The sequence below is a fragment of the Saccopteryx leptura genome, chromosome 1 (assembly GCF_036850995.1).
Source record: "Saccopteryx leptura isolate mSacLep1 chromosome 1, mSacLep1_pri_phased_curated, whole genome shotgun sequence".
Taxonomy (NCBI): domain Eukaryota; kingdom Metazoa; phylum Chordata; class Mammalia; order Chiroptera; family Emballonuridae; genus Saccopteryx; species Saccopteryx leptura.
This window is the reverse complement of record NC_089503.1, coordinates 38,126,358-38,147,176: the sequence shown is the minus strand read 5'-3', so window position 1 is coordinate 38,147,176 and position 20,819 is coordinate 38,126,358. Positions and strand designations below refer to the sequence as shown.

Below are 20,819 nucleotides of genomic sequence, written 5' to 3'. Positions count from 1 at the left end.
CCTGGATACTTAGTTACTGCCCCTCTACCCCACTTCCTGCTTTCAGCTCTGTCTTTCGTGCTGATTGGAGCTGGAGAGCTTTCTGAAGGTGGGTCACCCGGAACCACTTTAGGCTTGTGGTGTGTGGAGGGATCCACCCCTCCCCCAGCTATGGCTGCCTTGGCACTGGAAGAGTCAGCTTCTCAGGTCATCCCAGGCATTCCTCTGCCCATCACTGTCTCTCTCGCTCTCCCCACTTTCCTTGTGGAAGACAAGTCAGTCTTCTCAGCCCTCTTTGCCCCCAGGGCCCAAGGCAAGTGGCTGTGAGTGATATTTTCTGCTCTGTCCCTTTAAGACACCCCTACTGCTTCCCACACACAGAGCTTTGCTCTTCTCTCCTCTCAGTGCTTTCCTTCTGTTTCCTCCAGTTCCTGGATTTCAAGGCTGGATCTCCGGTTCTGAGACTGAGGGCCCCCGTCTCTTAGGGTCTCTCTCCTGGTAATAGAGCCCTTCTGGGCTCTCAGCCTCAGCCTCCCTTTGCTCCTGGAATCAGGGGAGCTCCCGCCGTGCCCCCGCACTCCCTACCAGGATTGGTGTGGATTCATCTTTGCTCCTTGGTTTTTGAGACCTGTTCTTTTAATCCAAAGTTGATTTTTCACAATGATTGTTCCTAAACTAAGTTTTAATCCAGTTTGGTGGTGTGAACTGGGAGTCTATACGTCTGCCTACTCCTCTGCTACCTTCTCTTCTTCCTTCTTTACTTACTTTTATGATGTATTTTAAACACATGCAAAAGTACATAGAAAAGTATAATGAACTCTGCCCAGCTTTAATTAATATTAATTCATAGACAATCTTGTTTTATTTGTACATCTACCTCTCCCTGCCTCTAAGTTATTTTGAAATAAATCCAAGGCATGGTATCATGAAATACACCACTTTAATAATAAGTCAAATAAAATAAAATTGGAAAATAGTGTGTATGCTCTGAGCTTTAAGTATGTATACTGTAAAATCAGTAGCTGCAGCCACCATCACAGCCGCCTGGCCTGTGCAGGTTTGCATTAGATTTGGACAGACGGTAATGAAACAATGGAGCCAAGAACTGGTAGGCCATTATCTTTAATCCTAGCTTGTACCCAGCGGGCAAGTAAAAACACACACTGGACTCCAAAACGCACTCATTCAGTGCTCACAAAGCTACTGACTTATCTGAGTTTCCTAGAATCAAAGGTTTCTAGCTCAGTAGCCTTATTCACCTCTGTTCTCCATCTCCTTCTCTCTGCACAAACTCTGCACAAACTGGCTTCTCTTTCAGCACTCCGCCATCTTAGCTGCCTCTCCTCTCCTCCACATGGCCTTTCTCTGCTCTCTCCTCTAATTCTCTCAGGAACAGAGAGAGGAAGCTCCTGGTCTGCCCCACTTTATAGTGTAGAAATCAAAACCTTTAATCCAATATACTAATAAGGAAGTCTTTGATACAAAGTCATTTAGGGTGGGGAAGGCTTAGTCTTAAAACTGAGCCTTAAGGTATAACAACCCTGCCTGCTTACAGCCTATCCCCCACACCCAATGCAAAGTATAAGCGAGCAAACATATATATCATATTTACAAACTTATTTGACCAACATATATCAATATGTATACATGGAAATGAAATTAATATGCAAAGATTAAATTAGTATTAAGATAGAGGACTTATGAGTGAATACTTTATTAGATCAAATTTTATTCAACTAGTCCTTTCTAACTGATTATAATGGGAAGATAATTACACTGCCATCTGGGCTGAAAGTCTATATTTTGGGATCCATAACTGGCAAACTAGATCTATGGTGACTGAGTAATTTGATGTCTTGGTTCGTCAGGTTTTATCATGTGAAAATGGAAGGTATTTTGCCATCAAACACCAGACTCTTGGCTGTATATTTTTAGAGTCCCTATGTTTCCATAATCTATAATCACTTTATATCCAGATGCTAGTAGAGGGAGAATAGAACATGTCTCTAACACAGTCTCTTCAGTAGAATTCCCCACTCTTCATGGCACTATTCTTGAATATAATACTCAAAATTCTTTACACAGTGTAGGTATTCATTTAACATTTCTTAAATTGCATGGAAACATTACAAAATTCAGTAGGTGAATAAAGAGGGGAAAACACTTGAGAGAATACATCAACAGTTTTGGTGAAATTAACAGTTTGAAATTACAAAATTAAAAGAATGTCATGCTAATAACATTATGTGTATCCATTCTTATTTTATGGGTTAAAAAAAAGAAAAAAAAAGCAGGACTGTTGGCTTTGCCAAAAATTATTGACATAAAAGCCATCTATACTGAATGATTACTTTTAAAATCAGTTGAAAAAAACCAGTATGTATTGATTCTCTGTGAATCATCCATTTAGCAGTAATGGTTTTGAAATCATAGTGTTTTGTTTTGTCTTTTTTACTTATTTTCAGTGCTTTATTAATGGTTAAGTACAACTAAAACTCTCACATTTGAGTCCATTTTGAGAACACACAGATCCATATGTGGACATGCACCATGTGGATACACAAGTATGTACGCAATTCCTTATATACACACATATGCATATGTACATAATCACATTTGTGCACACATCCTGGGGTTGATAGAGCTCTCAGACAGCCTGCTTTACCTGTGGGGTTCGGTTTCTACTCAGTCTGCTGTGAAAAGTCCACAAAATGTAAAATCTGTTATTTTACATAGAATTGTATGATTTAGATTTTTGGTCATAGCTATTTTTTTTACTGTATGGCAGTGGTCTTTTGGGTAAAATCTAACTCCTTATGTAGCTAAGAATGCCAGCTCATATAATTAATATCTTCCATTAATGACTTAAAAAAGCATGAGATGCAAAAGTCTGGGCCCCTCCTGAACTGTATGGAAAAATGCAATCAATCCTATAGACACAAAGATGTTTAATATCATGCATAACAGTGCAATTCAACTCAATTCAGTTGAGTTAGAATGAAATGAAACATCCTTAAAGCATGTCTACTTAAACAACTGCCCTCAGGTTTTGACTTTTATTTCCTATCTACCAGACCCTGAATAGCACTCTAATTCAACATTCAGAAAAAAGCATGTACCCGTTATGTTTCATATCATGTGTAAAAACTTCTTATCTAAGAGCCCTAAAGGTTTCTAACTAGAGGGATGGGACCGTTGCTATATAAAGCAGATTTCCTTGAGCTTTAGTGGACCCTTTCGAGAGGTTTCTAATGGGCTTTGTGATTTTGACTACTGCTTGGAGTCCCAACTTTGAGGGTAGATTTTGAATTTTGCTGTGATTTCTTCAAAATTACAGGAGATGGAACCTTACATGCCTCTATGTTCTCGGTTCCCATGGTACTTTGTGTCAGGAGCCACAGTGACATTATGGGTAAGCATTTTTTAAAAATAGTTATATCTCTTTGACATCATATTGGGATTATCTCAACAGTTTTATCTGAAATGGCTCTTGAATCCCTTCCTTCCTTCTTTTTCCTTCCCAGTCTTTTTCTCTTGAATAGAGCTCCTATATAAAATAAACTGTAACTTACATGGGTGTGCCGTAATTGGAAAAATATGCTCTCTGGAGGAAAAACAACTTGTTTACCTCATGTTCATTTCTTCAACAGGAGTTTTGAAAAATAGCTGGGCAGAAAGAGGTATTTTATCTTAGAGCCCCCCCCCCCCAACTCTTCAGTGTTAGCTGATAACTTGAAGTCATTTATCTTTATCTCTACTTAAAATATCTGTACAAAGAGAAAAAAAAAGAACCCTTATGCTGTTAAAGTTAATTTTCTTGCTGAAGTACACAGAAGAAAATGTTACCTCTTCTACTTGAATAATTATCATATCCCATTGTGAGAGTCCAGTTTTTTCCATGCTTTTTAGCTAATAGATGCCTCCATTATCTATTTCCTGCCCCCCCTTTTCCAAATATGTACCCTCTTATGGTTAGACTTTAATTAGGAAAAGAAGTATGATACCCTCTGAGACTCTAGCATGTTGACGTATAAAAAAATTTGCAATTGTAGACTATAGCTTAACCTTACCAGTTCATATTGTCTCGTAATTTCTTATCTTTAACATTTCCTGTTAAAAGTATGGATTTTTTTATTTTAAATATGCTTTTTCTTAGATGATATAAAAGAAAGAGAATAGAATACTGGGGGAAACGATCAGTTTGGGACATTCCTTGAGAAATATCCTGGAATGTGGTCCCAGAAAGATTATTCTCTTTTATTTATGGTATTCATTCAATTTGATTCAGTTTCTAACTTTAAGAATAAAACACTCCAATCATTGATATAAAGCCATCCCTGGATCTTTGTGTTTTTGCAATATGAAAGGTACATAAAATTTATACCAAATCTATACAAATATCTAAACTAGCTTTCATGTCAGGTCACAAATGGCAACATTCTGAAGGGAAATGAAATACAATCTTTAAAAATATTTTTCTTAGGAAATTAAGTCACCTTCATGCTACAAATTGAACCGCAATCTAGAATGTTAGAGTTGCAATTAAGCAAGACTCCTGGAGACAAAATACCTTGGCAAGGCAACTTTATTGTAATAACTTCTGCAGAGCGGCTGCTGCTGCTAGTGAAAGCCAGCCTGCATACCCACAGGCGGGGGTGGGTTCTGTTTTTATCCCTAATGCAGGCCCTAGGCTGGGTCCTGCCCACTTGACTGGGGTGTTGAATGTACAATCTTACTTCTTCCCGATTGGCTAGTTTAACTGGCAGCTGGAAAGGAGAAGAGAAAGGTGGCGATAGAGAAACAGCATGAAGGGGGTTGGGAAAATTCCTGTTGAAGAAATGAACATGAGGTAAACAAGGTGTTTTTCCTCCATAGAGCAGAGGTGGGCAAACTTTTAGTAAAGAGGCTGTAAAGCCAGGAGGCACAGCCAGGGCCACCATCAGAGCAGCCCAGCCCATGCAGGTTCGCATTGGATTCAGACAGTCGGTAAAGAAACAACGGAGCCACAAACTGGTGGGCCATAGTCTTTAATCCTAGCTTGCACCCGGCAGGCAAGTAAAAACACACACTGGGTTCCAAAACCCACTCACATTCAGTGCTCACAAAGACACTGACTTATCCGAGTTTCCTAGAATCAAAGGTTTCTAGCTCACCAGCCTTATTCTCCTCAGTTCCCCATCTCCTTCCTTATCCCAGATACAAACTCTACACAAACTGGCATCTCACTCAGCACTCCACCATCTTGGCTGCCTCTCCTGGCCTCCTCCACGTGGCCTCCTCCCGCTGCTGGCTCTACTCTCTCTGCTCTCTCATGCTAACCTCAGGAACCAAGCGCCCCAACTCCTGTTCTGCCCCCACTTTATACTGTAGCTTCACAACCTCTAATCCAATATACAAAATAGGGAAATCTCTAATACAAAGTCACTTCTCTGAGGCATGATTGGATTGTACCACCCCACATCAAAAGGGGTGGGAAAGGCTTAATCCCAAAACCAAGCCCCAGGCTACAAGGATTCTCAACACACATTAATATCACCTGGGTGACGGCCTCACGTGGGCAGCAACATTTTTAACAAAGTGAGCATAATACATTTTATCTGCCCAACAGAGGCCAAGTATATTTTAGGCTTTTTGTGCCACAAACAGTCTCTGGCACGCAGTTATCTTTATTTTTCTTTATAACCTTAAAAAACACAAAACACATTCTTACCCCAAGGGCCATGCCAGAACTGCTGAGGCCCCAGGCAAGATTTGGCCTTCTGGTTAGTTTTCTTAACTCTTGCTAGAGGATGGGCTATGAATACAGTTGTCCCTTGCCATATTGTGGTTCACTTTTCATGGTCTCACTGTATCGTGGATTTTAAAATGGTATATATGTAATTTTGTATCATGGAGTTTTGCTACATCATGGGATTTTGTGGTATATAGGTATTTTTATATATTTATTTTAATTATTTTTGTGGTAAAATAAGCAAAGTAAGTGTGGGAAATGTTAATAACAGTGTGGGAAAGGTTTATAAGAGTGTGGGGAGGGTTTATAAAGCCTTAAAATATATATAGAAAATCAAATAAATACAAGGTTGCTACATTGTGGATTTTTGCCTGTCGCAGGGGCTTCTGGAACCTAACCCCTTGCTATAGACAAGGGACCATTGTACTTTTTTATCTTAATTAGCCCTTGACCTTACCAGTGTTCATTTCCCTCCATCGCTGGTGAGAGAGACCGACTTGGTTTGCCTTTCATGTCAGAACTGGTAAACAGAATATAATGAGATGAAGGGAATAGTATGTTTCATATGCCTATGTGTTGGGCAGATAAAAGATATATTATGCTCACTTTGTTAAAGTGGAGCTGCCCACATGGAGGCCGTTGCCCAGGTGAAATTAATGTGTCTCTGGGCAGGCAGAATCCCTGTAGCCTGGGGCTTGGTTTTGGGATTAAGCCTTTCCCACCCGTTTTGATGTGGGTGGTACAATCCAATCATGCCTCAGAGAAGTGACTTTGTATTAGAGACTTCCCTATTATGTATATTGGATTAAAGGTTTGGATTTCTACACTATAAAATAGGGGTAGAACGGGAGCTTGCGCTCTTGGTTCCTGGGATGATTAGCATGAGAGAGCAGAAGGAGGCCACGTGGAATAGGCCAGGAAAAGCAGCCAAGATGGCAGAGTGCTGAGTGAGATGCCAGTTTGTGCAGTTTGTATCTGGGATAAGGAAGGAGATGGGGAACTGAGGAGAATAAGGCTGGTGAGCTAGAAACCTTTGATTCTAGGAAACTCGGATAAGTCAGTGGCTTTGTGAGCACTGAATGTGAGTGGGTTTTGGAGCCCAGTGTGTGTTTTTACTTGCCCGCCGAGTGCAAGCTAGAATTAAAGACTATGGCCCATCAGTTTGTGGCTCTGTTGTTTCTTTACCGACTGTCCGAATCCAATGCGAACCTGCATGGGCTGGGCTGCTCTGATGGTGGCCCTGGCCATGGATACTGGCTTTACACTATGCAACACAGAGAATACTGAGTGTTTCTTTCCAATTCTGCATTTTCCTTCCACAGATGACTCTCGTCATTGCGTGCATGGTAGCCGTGATTGTATATCGCCTGTCCGTTTTTGCGACGTTTGCCAGCATCATGGAAAGTGAAGCATCCTTAAAGCCAGTCAAAAGTGTCCTCACTCCTCAGATAACCACAGCACTCACAGGATCCTGCTTGAACTTTATTGTCATCTTGATCTTGAATTTCTTTTATGAAAAGATATCTGCCTGGATTACAAAAATGGGTAAGATGGCCAAATCACTAGTCTGGCTCTGAGAAAAGGTTCCTCCCAATGCTGTACATCTATTTTCAGATCATTCCCCAGGGAGTTAATTTTTTAGAGATGCATTTTAAGGCAGTTTTTCTCTATAGGTAGAACCATAGCCTGGTACTTCAGAACCCGGTCACAGCTACATTCAGGCCTTTATAGTGGAAGCAGGAGAAAGATCTAAAAAAAATTAGGAATTTGTATGTCTTTTTGGATATTCTTACCTTAATTGTCCCTTGATGGGGCTAGTTGAATCCTAAATAAACTATTTTTCTGAAGGCGCAGATAAGCTTTATTTCATGTGTATGATTTTTTTTTTAAATGATTTTCTTTATTGATTTTAGAGGGAGGGGGGGGAGAGGGAGAAAGAAAGGGGCGGGGAGGAACAGGAAGCATCAACTCATAGTAGTTGCTTCTGTGTGTACCCTGACCTAGCAATCGTGGGGTCTCGAACTGGCAGCGGCAGTGCTCCAGGTCAGCACTGTCCACTGTATGCCACCACAGGTCTGGCTTGTGTATTTTTTTAAGAAGGTTTTTGGTTTTGAAAACCATCATGAGGAAAATAGAACAATCAGCTTCTCCTTAAGAAGTTTAAAATTTAGTGCCTCTCTTTTCAGTTGCAATGTCTTAGAACATAGATCATTTTCTTTTTAAGATGTTAAAAGTTCCCTGAAAGCCAAGAGGGAAGGTGAGGGTCCCAGGTGAAGTGGAAAATTGAGCCAGGGAAAGGAGCACAGAGCAGAGTTGCTGCTGGTCTTGCCCCCGCAAGCTGGAAATAGATCAGAGGCGCAACTCAAGGCCTGAGCTTCTTCCCTGGGGCTCCGTCTCCAGGAGCCCCTACTCCACACCTGGACCCTGACATGCCCAATGTGACCAAAGAGCACCCTTTCAACCCAGCACTGCAATAAGCACTGGGAAACCACTTTCTTTAAATGTTGCCCTCCAATTTGGAGTTTTCTGAAGTCTACTTCTATTTTTCTGTTAGCAACAAAAACATCAGCACATAATACCTACTAGTGGCGTCCTTAAAAAATTGAAGCTTTCTTCATTGAGAAAAATCACTTGTGCTTACTTTTTGACTTTGCAGCTAAATTGTCCTTTTACTCTTTTATGCCTTGTGATGCTTTACAGAAGTGTGAAGGGAATAAAATATTCTCTTATCTTTGAAATTCATTAAATGATAGGTCATGATAAGGAGAGCGAAAATGTGTACTCTTACTGCCATCATTTGTGTGACATGGTTTTCAAAACTTATATAGCCACTTAATTCATGAGAGGAAAGTACAGTTTGGTTCGGAAATTGTCTTCTGCCCTGGTTATGAGTTTACTTTGTTTAAACCTAATTGAAAACAGATGAGAGAGAAAACCAGCATGTTTCAGGGATTATCTAGTGTGGGGATGAATGCAAGGCTCTTCAGTCTGAGGGGTGTGACTCCGTATGCTGATTGTGACTCCTCTAAACGTAATACTGACTGCTTCTTAGGCTCCTCAGTGATAAGATTAATACAGAGTCTCAAGTAAGAAAGCCTAGTCCAAATCGACAGTTAACTTAATCCTGGTCTACTGTGACTAGAGTGAGAAACATTTCAGCAGGCTCTCAGAACAATGAGACTAGATATCCACTTGTCCCACGGAGTGAAAATTTTAAGAAGAAATGAGAAGATGCATTATTAAATTTTTGGTGTTTTTTTTACTCACCAGAAATTCCTCGGACTCACCAGGAGTATGAATCCAGTCTGACCTTGAAAATGTTCCTGTTTCAGTTTGTAAATTTTTACTCGTCCTGCTTCTATGTTGCTTTCTTTAAAGGGAAGTTTGTGGGCTATCCTGGAAAGTACACATATTTGTTTAATGTGTGGAGAAGCGAAGAGGTAAGAACTCTCCTGAGAGGTGAGGTTGTGGTCTCAATAATTCAGTGGTTTCAATAACTCACCGTTAACTAAATACATTTTTTTGTGCTGAGCACAAACTTTCAAGTTATATAAGTTGCAAAAAAAGTATAAGAAACTGTGTCCACTGAGACTACTGGTCTTAGAATCCCGTCATCTGATAGATAGTCCAGGTCCTTTTGGGCAACAAGTTATTTTGTGCTTATTGTTGTCAGCAAAATATGAGCTGTGAAACGGAATAAGTGATTTCTATGTTCCAGGAGGCTTCCTGCAAAGGAAGAATGATCTCTTTCTCTAAGTATAGTAGTAAGGGCTCCACCATGGATAAGTGTTAGACCAGATCAGTGGTTTCCAAATCTGTGCATCCAAATCACACAGAGAAATAACCACTTCCAGCCCTAATCCAGACAAAGATGCAGAACTTTCTAAGAATGATATCCAGAAATCTTATATTAACACATTTCCACAGTTTAAACTAAGGCAGCTAGCCTGGTACTGGTTGTGATCATGCTTGGAGTATTGAACAAAATACCCCTTTATGTCCATTTCAACCTGATCTGCAGATTCTGATCTTCTGGTTTAGGATTTCTTTTGTTGCAGAAGTCCCGTCTTTTATCTTTCACATCTTTTTTCTCTCCTCGCTTCTGACTAGTGTGATCCCGGAGGCTGTCTAATAGAATTAACAACCCAGTTGACCATCATAATGACTGGGAAACAGATCTTTGGAAACATTCAAGAAGCCGTTTATCCGTATGTATGACTTAGAAGTTTTTGCTTGACTTAAGTTAACCACGAGAGATTTCCTCTGGAAGGAAATGAAATTCTTCAGTTATCATGGTGCCTTTGTTAGCAAATGTTTAAGTCAATAACAAAAAAAACCTTCATATTTAATCAACAGTCAAATTCATTAAGGTAACACAGGCTTTTAAATATGCTTCTCTATGCTTGAGTGAAGTTAAGAGAGAGGTAATATCCCCCTCTCCTGGGAAGATTTCACTAGGATATGTAAATAATTATATCCTCTGTATATTATTCTACATGTGGCATATTCTCGAGATAATACAAAAATTGAACTCTCTACAAGTATCCATTTTTTATAGATACATTTAGTACAAAAATTGGTTATGAATGGAATACTCATCCATAAAAGGTTTGTTCTCTGTTCTAAAAGTATAGCAATAATGAATACATTATAAAAAGAGAAAGCCAGAATGAAAGTTGAGCTCTAGTATCAGATTAAAAGAGAATCATAAACCCCTGTAATCTTGCAAGGCTCCTAGTTAAGATGTGACAGTGTCAGGTTTACTTAGCGCCTGTGGTCGAGTGGGATAAAGTGCGCCATTAGGGACAGGTGACTGGCCAGTTTAACTACAGGGATTGGCAAAAGTAGGTTTACAATTGTCGATATGGAAAATAATACAATAATAAATAATAATACAAGAATAAACTGGTTTCATCTACTCACTACTATAAGCCTACATTTGCACACCCATGTATATTTTAAAGGAGGGACTAGGTTTGTTTTCACTTATTCATGAAAGAAGATTGAAAACACCCCCTCCTTTGCCCCCCTACCCATTTCCATATTGTTCCTGGGGTTTCTTTCATGTACTGAGAAAGGAGGAGCACAGGCTTATCTTTTCAAATAGTATTTGATAGTGGCATTCCTAATATTACCACAGAGAAATAATTCCAAACTGTTATTTTTAAGTCCTAGCTCTAGATTGAGAACCTGGAGGGCATAATAGAGATATCCCCTAAACCAAACACAACAGAGAGAATCAATACGCACAGAGAAGAAGAGAGACAGACAGGAGAGTAAAAGAAAAAAAAAAAAACCGAGTAAAATTAAGCTTACAAACCAAAATTCTGAAACTTATGGTGAGAGATAATGCTACCAACCAAGGCTGCTAACAAAATCAGTTTTTAGAAAGTGAACTCACATTAGCTAGAAGATTCTGGCAAAGACTTTAGTTGAATTAGAAAATTTTCACATTGTATAGTGTAAAAGACAACAACAGGACTAAAGAAATTAAAGTGACAGGAGGTATTAATACTGTTCTGAAGAAGAAGAAATGTCATCTATACTGTCAACATATTTCTTGCTTAAATAGCATTAGATACAAATGATTTTAATTTATTGTGTTTACATAGATTCTAGTGTTGCCCCGAATGCATCCCCCCTCCTCCATATTCCCCTCAACATCTCCCTTGACCCCCTCCCCATTAGCGCCCTCCCCCCTTCCCTTCAGGTTTAATGAAAATAATGTTTACCTTAGCTTTCTAGAACCAGTTTATTGTATAAAGTGCAGATGAAACTACGGCATTTTAAAGGTAAAAGAAATGAGTTTACATTGAACCTCATTCCAGTGAGTCCTGAACCTCATTGGGATTGGAAGAATATTGAAAGATGTAATGTAATTGAGCAAGAAGAGAACACAGAATCAAAGTGTGGGATGCAAGGAACATTGGTCAGTAGAAAAACCATTAGTTCCAGAAGAATAAAGTATTGTGGTATGAACCTAAAATATATGCTGAACACTATAAATCTTGATGGGAAAAAAAATGTTATCCTTATAAATGGAGAGAAACATTATGTTCATAGACTGGAAGACTCAGCATAGTAAAGATGAAAAATATCCCCCAAATTGATATATAGATTTGTTATTCCAATCAAAATAGCAAGATTTTGTAGATATGGACAAGCAGATTCTAAAATTTATATAGAAGGCAAAGGAACTAGAACAGCCAAAACAATTCTCATAAAGAATAAAATTGGAAAAATTATACTACTTGATTTTAAAAGTTATGGGATTGGTGAAGGGATATATATAATATATATGTCAGTGAAACAACGCAGAGACTGTAGAGATAAATCCATACAAATATAGCCGTTCTGTTTTTGAGAGAGGTGCAAAAACAATTTATTGAACAAAGAGCAGTCCTTTTAACTGGTGCTGGAACAATTGGATGTCCATATGCAAAATAATGTAACTTGATGTAAATCTTATACCTCATTCAAAAATTAACTCAAAACAGTCATGATGATAAACCATATTTAAGAAAGCAAGGAACTGATTATTATGAAGTTCAAGATAATGGTTACTGTGTAGGGACTGAGGAATTTATAATTGGAAAGAAGTACATAGAAGCCCTTCTGGGATTCCTGGAAAAATTCTTTCTCTTGAACTGAGTGGCCTCCTTTTTTGTGTGACTTTAGTCCCATATATGTCCATCTGATATTGTCTCAGAATACTCAGTGTTCTGTTACCTTTTGAACATTCTCTTATCTGTTTGTGTTTTAGTTTGGATATAAGCAGTATACAAGTGTTCCTTTTTAAAAATTTTATTTAGAAAATTAAATTTAATGAAATGACATTGATCAATAAGAGTAGATAGGTTTCAGGGAAACATTTCCATAGTATTTGAACTGTTGATTATGTTGTGTACCCATCACCCGAAGTCAAATCCTTCTCCATCACGGTATATTTGCCCCTCTTTATTCACTTCTCCCTACCCACTGCCCCCACAACCGCCTCACCCTGGTAACTACTTCACTTCTATCTATGTCTGTGAGTTTCATTTTCATATCCCACCTATGTGTGAAATCATATAGTTCTTAGCTTTTTCTGGTTTACTTATTTCACTCAGTATAATGTTCTCAAGGTCCATCCATGTTGTCATCAATGTCACTATGTCATCATTTCTTATGGCTGAGTAGTATTCCATTGTATATATGTACCACATCTTCTTTATCCAATCCTCTATTGAGGGACACTGGTTGTTTTCATGTCTTGGCCACTGTGAATAGTGCTACAATGAACATGGGGGTGCATGTGTCTTTCTGTACCAATGTTTTTGAGTTTGGGGGTTATATATCCAGTAGAGGGATTGCCAGGTCATATGGTAATTCTATTCTTAATTTTTTGAGGAACCAACATACTTTCTTCCATAATGGTTGTACTAATTTGCATTCCTACCAACAGTGAATGAGGGTTCCTTTTTCTCTACAGCCTCTCCAACACTTGTTATTACCTGTCTTCTGGATAACAGCCAATATAACAGCTGTGAAGTGGTATCTCATTGTAGTTTTGATTTGCATTTTGTGAATTGCTAGTGAAGATGAGCATCTTTTCATATATCTCTTGGCCATTTGTATGTTTTCTTGGGAGAAGTGTCCAGGTCTTCTGCTCATTTTTTAATTGGAATGTTTGCTTGTTTATTGCTGAACTTTGTGAGCTCTTTATATTTTTTGGATTTTTTTTTTTAGATGAGAGGAAGGGAGAGTGAGTCAGACTTCTACATGCACCCCAACCAGGATCTATCCAGCAACCTTATCTGGGGCTGATACTTGAGTACTGAGCTATTTTTAGCACCTGAAGATGATAGACTCCAATGGAGCTATCCTCAGCATTTAGGGCCACACTTGAGCCAGTCAAACCACTGGCTGTGGGAGGGGAAGTGGAAGAGAAGGTGGAGAGGGAGAGGAGGGAGAGGAGGGAGAGGAGGGAGAGGGAGAGGGAGAGGGAGAGAAACAGATGGTCTCTCTGCTTATATGCCCTGACTGGGAATCAAACTGAGAATGTCCATACACTGGGCTGATGCTCTATCCACTGAGCCACTGGCCAGGGCCTGTATTTTGGATAGTGACTCCTTATTGAAGGTGTTGTTTTGTAAATAATATCTCCCATTTGGTTAGCTGCCCTTTGTTTTGTTATTGGTTTCTTTTACTGTGCAGAAGATTTTAGTTTGATATAGTCCCATTCATTTATTTTTCCTGAACTTCCCTTGCCTTTGGGCTCAAATTCATAAAATACTCTCTATAGCCAAGGTCTGTAAGTTTTCTTCTGTGTAATTTATTGTTTCAGATCTTATATTTAGGCCTTTGAGGCATCTTCTGTGTGTGTGTGTGTGTGTGTTTCTCTGAGGTGAGAAATGGGGAGGCAGAGTACCTATGTTTTCTTCTGTGTAATTTATTGTTTCAGATCTTATATTTAGGCCTTTGAGGCATCTTCTGTGTGTGTGTGTGTGTATGTTTCTCTGAGGTGAGAAGTGGGGAGGCAGAGAGACTCCCACATGAGCCCGACCAGGATCCACCCAGTATGCCCACTAGGGGGCGATGCTCTGCCCATCTGGGGTGTTGCTCCATTGCAACTGGAGTCATTCTAGCCTGAGGTGGAGGCCATGGAGCCATCCTCGGTGCCAGGGCCAACTTTGCTCCAGTGGAGCCTTGGCTGTAGGAGGGGAAGAGAGAAATAGAGAAGAAGGAGAAGGGGAAGGGTGGAGAAGCAGATGAGCACTTCTCCTGTGTGCCCTGGCCAGTAATTGAACCCAGACTTACACATGCCGGGATGATGCTCTAGCACTGTGCCAAATGGCCAGGGCCAAGGCATCTTTTTTAAAATTATGTTTTATACCTGTGTTTTGTAGGTATATAGAAATGAAATATATTCATATACTCTACTAGTTAATTCTAATAATTTTTGTCTAACTCCATTTGGATTTTCTATGCAATCAAAACATTATTGCCTGACCAGGCGGTGGCGCAGTGGATAGAGCATCAGACTGGGATGCGGAAGACCCAGGTTCGAGACCCCGAGGTCGCCAGCTTGAACGTGGGCTCATCTGGTTTCTGCAAAGCTCACCAGCTTGGACCCAAGGTCGCTGGCTTGAGCAAGGGGTTACTCGGTCTGCTGAAGGCCCGCAGTCAAGGCACATATTTCGAGAAAGCAATCAATGAACTAAGGTGTTGCAACGAAAAACTGATGATTGATGCTTCTCATCTCTCTTCGTTCCTGTCTGTCTGTCCCTTTCTGTCCCTCTCTCTGATATCCTCTGTCTCTGTAAAAAAAAAAACACACACAAAAAAAACAAAAAAAAAATTATTAATAATTATAGATTATGCCTTTGTTTTCAATTTCTTTGCCTTTTTTTTTTTTCATCTTACTGTGCTGGCTAAGATCTCCAGTAGAGTCTTGAATGTGATCATGTGCTCCCTTATTTTATTCTTGATTCTAAAGGGAATGCTTCTAACTTTCCCCTATTAAGAATAATATTCACCCACAACTTTGGTAGATGCTTTTGATCAGATTGAGGTAATTTTCTTCTTTTTCCACCTTCTGTCATAAATAGATGCTTTTAATATATCAGGTGTATTTTTCTGCAACAATTGACATGATTTTATGTTTTCTTCTTAAATCTGTTGATGTGTTTTAGTACATTGATTTTCTAATAAAATTTAAAAAACTGTTTGTTTCTTAAAGTAATCCAACCATATCATATTGTTATTTTTTATATACTATGGAATTTAGATAGGTAATATTTTGTTTAAGATTATTGCATTTATTTCCATGTGTTAGATAAGTCTGGGTTTTTTTGTCATGCATTTTCTATTGTAACCAATTTCTCATTTCCTTGAGTGTCCTTAGTATCGTGACAACATACAGTTAGTGAATTAAAGAGAAACAACAGTTCTGTAGTAATCCTTTCTTCCACATGCTCTTTAACAGAACTGTATCTGTGTAAAATATATTCCTATTGGGAGATTTAGAGTGTTCATATTTTCTTAATCACCCCAATAAATATTTTTTTACTTTGGCCTGTGTTATAAAAAGAACATCAGATTTTGATTTGGACTTATCTCTCCTCGCTCTTTGGTCTTAAGTAACTTAACCTTTCTTACTGCCATTTTCTAGATCTAACCCTCTGATTCTGTAACCCTTTTTAAAAACTCTATTTCATGTATTTATTTTTATCACTTCCACACTTCCAACAGCTTGGCTCTGAATTGGTGGAGACGCCGAAAAGCTCGAACCAACTCTGAAAAGCTGTATAGTCGATGGGAGCAGGATCATGACCTTGAAACTTTTGGAAATCTTGGACTATTCTATGAATACTTAGAAACAGGTAATATTCAACTACTTGCCGTGAAACATGGAGTAAGGCTGAGTAAAATAAGTGTTTTTCCCAGCTCTTAGTATTTCTTCTTGGTTTGGACATAGTAGGTGTTCAATAAATCATTGGACAGTAGATGAGAAGCTAGATGGATATATAGAGAAAAGACTGGTTCAAAATTGACTACCCACCAAATAGAATGTAGAATGAAGTTAGTTTCAAAACACCAATCTTATATTTTTTATCATATGAATGTTAATATTGAGTGAAATAAAATAAGAATCACTTATTAATACCTGTCTCAAATTAGTGTACATAGCTATTTTCCTTTGTTTGCCTCAGTGACAGCTCAGAGAGAGAATAATTTGAAACCATTTCCAGCGACTGATATATATTTAGTGTTTCCTTTATTTCATGCTTAGAAGAAGGCTAAAAGCAGTTATTCAAGGGAAACCTAAATTGAGCATAATAAATGCATAAAATATTCTAAGGATTGACCAAAGAAGACATCTTAAGGTGAAATTTTAGGAGAGAGAATAGTGGTAGCTACTTGTATAGTCTACTCACAGTGTTTGCTTCTGGTGACATTTCTCTGCCCCTCTGGTGAACCTAGGACAATTTTTAAACTTATTCTTAAGGACCATTAAGTTATGGGGGAATGAATGAAATGGTCTGAAATTGTTACTGATTTGCCACTGTACTACATACCTATGCTACCTGGATTAAAGTAGATATATTTAGGACAAATAGAAGTCTTGTTTGTGTAACTGGCTATAAAATTAGGTAGCCCTTGCTCGATGCAGTGATAAGGCTGTAGTTTTTACTTGTATAAGTTTCAGATGAATTTGTGTATAAATGTACCAGACTATCACTGAAATTAAAATATGAAATCAGGGTTTGAAAAGATCAACTACCATTTATTGAGACAGGACTACGTTAATTTATTCTGGATATTTTACATACATTACACTGGGGAACAAAATTTTTGTTGCATCCACAAAAACACTTGTTCTTACCTAATTCAAGTGTGCTGATCTCAAATCTGACATTAATTTTCTATGTAAGCTACAGGGTTTTTGCAATTCAAGATCTTAAGTTTTTATCTTACTGTAAAATTTTCAACATTTAGTTTAACATAATGAAGTAGAATGTCTTCTTGGGCATCAGCTTTGTGAAAATATAATAATTTATATAATGCAATAAATAAACTAATACACTAAAAGACACGATTGCATCAGAATTTGTCTACAATTTCAAAACAACATATTAAAACACTTATTTTAATCATAAAATTTGCACAGAACTTACTTAAATTCTATTCAGGCAAAAATTTGCATTTGTAGCTCTTGTGTTTGTGTACTTGTTGAGGACAATCACGTTTGATGCTCCAGCAGTAGTCTGCTCATCACTGACAGCTCCAAGATTTTCAAAAAACTTATCAAGGTGACTGTGCAGGAAGTGACTCTTAACGCTCATGTTACATCCAATGTTGTGGAAGCCAACAGTTCCTTTGAACCAAAAGTTCATAGTTTTCTGCTTTTTTGTTGCCAAGAAAGTTCTTTGTAACTGCCACAAAAGACTGCCATGCTGCTTTCTCCTCCTTATTCATCTTCCTGGCAAATTCTTCATCACGTATAGGGTTTGAATTTGAGGTCCATTGAATACACCTGCTTTTATCTTCTCAAAAGTCAAGGCAGGAAAAGCAGAAATAATATGTTGAAACATTCACTTTCTCTATTCAAAGCCTGAACAAACTGCTTTATTAAGCCAAGTGTGATGTGAAGTGGGGGAAAAATGAACCTATCTCGATTAACTACAGGTTCATTCACAATATTTTGCATCCTACTTCCAGAGCTTCACGTTTCGGCCACTCCTTCTATGTCCAGTGTTTCTCCCAAGCTCGGCTGTTCCACAAACACAGAAAGCAAGGATACTTCATGAAACTGCTCTGTTGTCCTAGCAGGAAATTTACCATTTTAAGATCCACACAAGTGATCCAGTTATGCTCTTCATACTTTAGAAAGTTGAGGACAATTTTTATATCATTATAATCTTCTCACAGATTAGTTGAATAACCAACTGGAACCGCTGCATAAACATTACCGTTTTGTAGAACACATTTCTGACTCTGTTTAGAACTGTCAAGAAATAGCCACCATTTTCTTGGACTGTAAGTGGGAATACCTAGCTGGCTGAGAAGACTACTGATATCATGACAGTAAACAAAGTGTTTGTCTTTGGGAAAAAAGTCCACAAAAATTTGTTCACGCTTTCTGAAATGGGATACATTAGCTCTCCAGTGAAGTACATTCTTTTCTTGAAGCCTGGAGGCTAATAACTCATCTGCGTTCTTTGATAGGCCCAAATCTCTTACTAAGTCATTCAGTTCAGGTTGGCTAAACTGCTGAGGGGCTAATGACTGCTTGGCATCAGAAGACCCTTCAGATTCTACAACCATTTCCTTATGCATCTTATCAAAATACACTTGATCACCATATTCACTTTCTCCGTCCTTAGAAGAAATAAAGTCATTGAAAACTGGAACCGGGAGTGTCTCAGAGTGTGGGATAGGTCGTATTGCTGAAGGAATATTAGTATATGCGATCATATGCCTTTTTTTCTTGCCGATGTCCTTTGTACAGATCAGAAAGAAATAACAGTCACTGCTGTGGTCCTTAGATTCACGCCAAACCATGGGAATACCAAAAGGCATTCCTTTGCATTTTCCTTTTGTCCATTCACAAAGCATTTCCTCACAATTATGACACACAATATGAGGAGCCCAATTCTTGTCTTGATCACCAAGGGGAACTTGAAATAGGCAATAATGCATGTGTCACAAATGATGAAATATTGTACCTTTGATGTTGAAGTGTGTAACAGCCACATATATAACAGAAGTTGTCAGGACTGTTCTTACATTTACACCTACTCAAAAAAGCCATGATTCAATCTTAAAACAAAATAAGAGGATGTTTTTATCAGATAATAATTTTTACATTTAAAAACAACTATAATTATGTAAAAGTGATGTTTAAAACATTAATTGCCTTGTGGTTATGTTCAATCCAAGAGTCATTGCCCTTTAACTCCAATTTAAAAACCAATGCATGCCATTAACTGTAACAAAAAGAAATTAAAATTGCATAAAAACTACAGCATGCACCAAAAAATGGATTTCAGATTTGGAAACAGCAATGCAGCAGTATATAGAAACAGTTCTAAAACCTCATGCAACAGAAAATGATAAAAAAGTTGTTCCCCAGTGTTATCTCTAATCTTGAAACATTTATGGAGTAGTCATTATTCACTTCATTTTATTTTAGTTGATACTGAAATGTGGGTAGGTTAGTTAACTTCCTATGGGTCTCAAAGATTTTAGGTGAAGATCTATAGAATTTGAGCATGGGAAATTTAAGCTGTTTCTACATACTACTTCCTCTTCATTTCTTATTTCTTGGGTTAATAGAGAAGGCAGGAAATGAGTCTATTTGTACTAGATGACAAGGCTGATTTTTTATGAGAAAATTTTAAAAGAAAAGTTGAAATCCAGAAATACTCAAGATTCACCTAAAAACAGAAGACTAGTGGAAGATTCTTTCCTTTTTTTTGTTCAATGGAAAGCCATTGCCATATCTCCTATTATTTTTTTGTTTTCACTCAGGTGGGAAGCCTCATAAGACTGCCAGTTGCATGGATTATTTTATTCCAGGTATTGCTGGAAACAAACAAACAAACAAAAAACAATACAAAAATGGGGAGAGAAGCCAGTTTACACAGGTGTTAAGTCTAAATGAAGAGAGTAGAACTTATTTAGAAAGATGTCAAGATATCACAAAGGATCAGGATTTTAACAAATACATACTTCATTCTAGAAAATGTATATTTCCTCTGCCCACATATAATTTATATATATTTGATGCTTTAGATCAGTGGTAGTCAACCTGGTCCCTACTGCCCACTAGTGGGCGTTTCACCTTTTATGGTGGGCAATAGCAGAGCAACCAAAGTATAAATAAAAAGATAGATTTAACTATAGTAAGTTGTTATAGAAAGATTTATTCTGCAAAACTTAGTGAAAATCCAACATAGAGTACTTGGTAATTATTATTGTATGCTTTAACTTGCTGTAACTCTGCTTTATAAATTTTATAAAGTAAAGTTACTTCCCTACTTTATAAATCACCATTACTGTGGAACCCAGGGCGGTTAGAAAATTTTACTACTAACAGAGATACAGAAGTGGGTGGTAGGTATAAAAAGGTTGGCTACCCCTGCTTTAGATGATTCAGTTTCTGGTTTCTTCTCAAGTATCTTGTTTTTCACTGCCTATTTATCTATTCATCTAATCTTAAATAATGCATTCATTCATAAGGCTTATAGTTGAGTACTTTTATATACCCAGCTCATACTGGCTATTAGAAGCATTCACAATGAATCAGACATTATTCCTGATCTCAAAAAGTACTTAGATTAGCAGAACAAAAAACTTGATTACTGCAATACTGTGACAGTACTAGCATAATAAAGGCTAGATTAGCATAGATCTAAACATAGACTATAATAAAAGGCTATGTTTTAACAAGAATATTTTATCTAACAAGAAGAGATACTTTCTGTATGTATGCAGATCTCAAAAGAAACCGCAAGGACTGAACTGACCTATGCATGCTCTGTTTCTCCTTCCTGTTTTAGCAAGCAGAAAGTCACTATGTTTCCGTGGGGAGGAAGTGGGCAAATGGAAAGAGACCTGGGCT

General features: G+C 38.1%; 1 protein-coding gene across 4 annotated transcripts in view; it reads left to right on the top strand.

The window, feature by feature from the left end:
- The window catches only part of ANO5 (anoctamin 5), a 94,516-nt gene that overhangs the window by 62,903 nt on the left and 10,794 nt on the right, over positions 1 to 20,819 (top strand). For all 4 annotated transcript variants that reach the window (XM_066364394.1, XM_066364381.1, XM_066364389.1 and 1 more), the window contains 5 exons: positions 3,317 to 3,391; positions 7,033 to 7,255; positions 8,981 to 9,150; positions 9,821 to 9,918; positions 15,944 to 16,074. In XM_066364394.1, coding sequence (XP_066220491.1) covers positions 3,317 to 3,391; positions 7,033 to 7,255; positions 8,981 to 9,150; positions 9,821 to 9,918; positions 15,944 to 16,074 — 697 coding nt within the window. The remainder of the gene's footprint in view (positions 1 to 3,316; positions 3,392 to 7,032; positions 7,256 to 8,980; positions 9,151 to 9,820; positions 9,919 to 15,943; positions 16,075 to 20,819) is intronic.